At 36.7% G+C, this 3,821-nt stretch overlaps 1 protein-coding gene across 1 annotated transcript; it reads left to right on the forward strand.

Moving 5' to 3' along the window:
• Nucleotides 1-453: 453 nt before the first annotated feature.
• LOAG_07960 (hypothetical protein) lies at nt 454-3,513 on the forward strand (the record flags this gene model as incomplete). The annotated part of the gene is made up of 10 exons (XM_003143492.1): nt 454-516; nt 699-828; nt 934-1,161; nt 1,266-1,291; nt 1,610-1,796; nt 1,879-2,065; nt 2,135-2,249; nt 2,322-2,387; nt 2,923-3,044; nt 3,330-3,513. The coding sequence occupies 10 exons, from the start codon at nt 454-456 to the stop codon at nt 3,511-3,513; spliced, it is 1,308 nt and encodes a 435-aa protein (XP_003143540.1).
• Between the last annotated feature and the right edge of the window lie 308 nt (nt 3,514-3,821).

Consider the following 3,821-nt stretch of genomic DNA (forward strand, 5'->3'; position numbering starts at 1 on the left):
GCACGTACTCAAGGATACCCTTTTGCGTCCTTCGTCACTTCTAGTTCGCCACATCCGAAATATTGTTATTGCCTTTTTAAAGGCTAGTAAACCCAGTAACTTTATTACGTTATACCATCAAGTTATATCTTGAGACATTGGCTTCAGTAAATGTATTGTATGGGAGAAGGATCTCCCAAAAACACTTCATATTTTCGTTAACAAAAGGACCAAGTATCGGCGACAGACGATTTGATTAAAAAGAGATGGCTAGTGTAGCATGCATATCTAGTCTGGATGTCATCCTTCCTAAACCTGTCTTCATTCTTCTCGTCTCAGCCATTTATCAACGACGAGATCATCCTGTTAGGACACAAATTTTCGCATCGTCACCTCCCACCGTCCGATTTTTATCGCATAGTAGTGTGCGTGTGGTCGAGTGTTCAGTCTTTCCTGTGTACTGCGGATCGACTTATGTTGGGCGTGAGGGGAAGAATATTCAGTTTGATCGTTGCAGCTGATCGTTACGGTGAGTGGGTACGACTGGGTTCACTCACTATTTCCTCCTTTAATTATATTGTCTTTGACGTGCTGACGTGCACGCATGCTTATCTCGAATCTTTTAAGCCATATGATTCGGATGCATAAATTACAGTGATTCCCGAGAATAGTGGTGAATATAAGTTCCAAGGTTTTGCGAAGGTTCTTCCATATTTCAGGTGTTAACATTACAACAGTTATCACTATTGCCACCGCAGTTGAGTGAGCAGGAGATGACTGACGAGGAGCATTGCGATTCTCGAACTGAAGACGACTATGAAGAAGGCGAGGAAGCATATGATGACGAAGGTAATAATACTTGACTGCATCTGGTGGTGATCTGAAGTCTGAGAAAGCATCCCCTTATGTGGCATATCAAATGATGAGTAATTTTTCAGTTTTCCGAATTTATAGGTACTCTGGATGAAGAAGAAATGCTGCATCCAGAAGAGAACTATCAAGATGAGCTTAAAATGCTAGAAGATGATGCTAATTTATCCATCGAAGAACTGAGACAGAAATATTGTGACGCTGTTGCCGATGAAGAATATGATGATACGCAGTCCACATCAACATCAGATGGTACCCGTAAGTCGGAAGGCATAGATGATGTAGCTGCGAATCCTGATTTCGCGGAGCAAGGTAATATTTCCCTACCTGGAATTTAGCCATTTTCTCAATCTGTGAAAGTTTTTAACGAATAATTTTATTGTGTTAGACACTCCTTTATTTTTCATCGACTACAGGTGATCCTTCATTTCCTTCACATTATGTACGTTCATTTTTAACGCTATAAGATCACTGTATTTGTGTGTGTTGGATTTAACAAATTATTTTTACAAGTTCCTCGTCATATTCGGATTTACATTTGGTTTTCCATTTGCAACGCCACCTGCAAATTTGATTCTACAATTTCTCCTTGGAAATCAAGATTTGAGGTTATGGAGTGGTTTTGAAGAGTTTTTTTTCCATCTTTTTTTTTTCATTTTAGATATGTAGTGTGTGCTATTTCACTGGTGTGGATCAATCATGTTTTGTAAATTTATAGAAGTAAAAATTTCGGGTTGAAATTGCGCACTTTTCCCTTCAGATGTGGCCATATCGCCAGTTACACCTTCCAAAAAGGAAAAAAGAGTATGGCTATTTCTCGGATGTTGATGATAATGAAGAAGATACTGATTATGTGCCGCCTGATCGTTGGCGAAGGATTGTGAGGCAAGGACCAATGTATCAGGCCTTTGTCCCTGATACAATTTCGACGGATCCCAAAAGTCCACGTAAGATACTTCTGGTTCTTATTTTTTGCAAGGAATCAGGCGATTTCCATGCTGATTATTACAAATTTCCAATCTTATGCAGGAGGAGAGCTTGAAATGCTTCTATGGTCACCTCATAGTGATGTATCAATGAAGAAAGTCGAAGAGTATTTGAAGAATTATTATGACAGGGTACTGCAAAACAGTGATTCATGTTTCCCGATCGAAACGCGTAAACCTGGAAATTCAAATCGAAGTTTTCCTATAAAGGATGATGAAGACGCTCTGAAGTTTGTTTTTGTGTATTGGGATAACAGCATTTTTCATTCTCTGCATTTACTGGTTTATTACTTATTCAGAGCTCTACTGAATGCGAAATACAATACGAGCGTGGCATTGGCCAGTTATCCATTTCCCAGGGCTAATGCCCCTCTAAAGAGTACTGGACCGAATCCTGCCAAATGGAATGATCAGGTTTGCAACTTCTTCTGAAGTTTGAGATAGAATGGGTCTTGCAAGTTTGTTAGTACATATGTATGCATTTAGGACTGCGAACTTTTCGAAAGAGGTATGCAGATGTATGGAAAAAATTTTTGCCTTATCAAACGATTGGTAAGATTTTTTGTGCATTTCTTTTCTTCTCGTATAAAAGATTGTTTTAAAACCCTCCGTATTAAGAAAGACGTAGGCATATGAATGCTAGTTACTTTGAAATGTTCAATTTCTTCATTGTCATGGTAAAACGGAGTAATTTTGCGATATCATTCATCCTTGATATGTTTTCTTTATTTATTTTTCTTTAATTGGTTATTCATATTTTCAGTTAAACTCTGTAAATGCCTTTATGCTTACCATTTAGTTTTCATTTTACTGGTTGATTGAGCATTTTTTCGTTATTTCCAATCGTGTTCATTTTCCTGACGTTTGAATTTGTGTACTATGTTAACCATTTGTAAATGTTCATATATTTCGAAATGATTTATATTTTCTTCCATTGTTATGTGCATCCGTTTGCTAAAATACTATCATCATCTTACTGAAAAATCTGTTTGTTTTTGGCGTAAAAAGAGGCACGATATTTCTCAGTATATTTCATGCAGCAAGATGCAATAAGTTGAGTCGGTTTTTTTGAAAGTTGACTTTTCAGTTACCTCATAGGACTGTCGGTGAAATAGTACATTTCTACTACATTTGGAAGAAAACGGAACGACATGATATGTACCAAGAACGACTTCGTGGAACAAAAAACCAAGACCATCCCAACAGCACGTATGTTTATTTTTATTCGTTGCAGATATTGTCGTTACGGTCAATCTGTAGCTGTATTTTATAAGCGTTGTTCTTATTGCTTACTTTCTTGTTCTTTAAAGAACTGAGGTTCTTAATTCTCTTCTAACATTTTGAGCGGTTATAAACTATAATAAGATACAGCTAACATTCTGGAAGAATATATGTTGTACTGCAGTTAATTTTAAAAGTTTACATTAGTAGGAAGGTGTGCATGTTGAAATTTATGCTACTGGTCATTCCAGATATATTCCAAAAATATTTCAGTGATTTTATGGGTGGATTAATGGATCACATGGATGGAAGGAGTAATGTGAATGTATTGGATATAGCGGCAAATGGTGTTCCTGTTGAAATGGATTTGATAAGTAAGGATTGGGATTGGAACAGTGGTGAAGATAATACGCTCCCTCATTTGGATGATGATACGATTGCCAACGTATTGCAATGATGCATTTGGCTGCAAAACAATTTCATTTGTTGTTTGTGATCTCCTCAGTATTGTTTTTCGTGAAGCATTTTCCGCAAAGCATTCATTTCGTTTAATTTAATTGTATACATAATAGGTTTAGAAGAATAGATGTCACGTATATGGAGCAGTACTATGCGCGTATCCGTTTTAAGTTAGTACTTCTACCACTTTTATAAATGCTGTCTCACTTTCTATTCATGTACAATTTCAGTTTATTTCCTAATTCATCTAGAGAGGGAATCTTGAAGGTTTTTTTTTCTCTTGGATGTTTATTTGCTTATAATTTT

Source organism: Loa loa (genome assembly GCF_000183805.2).
Source record: "Loa loa unplaced genomic scaffold supercont3.9, whole genome shotgun sequence".
Taxonomy (NCBI): Eukaryota; Metazoa; Nematoda; class Chromadorea; order Rhabditida; family Onchocercidae; genus Loa; species Loa loa.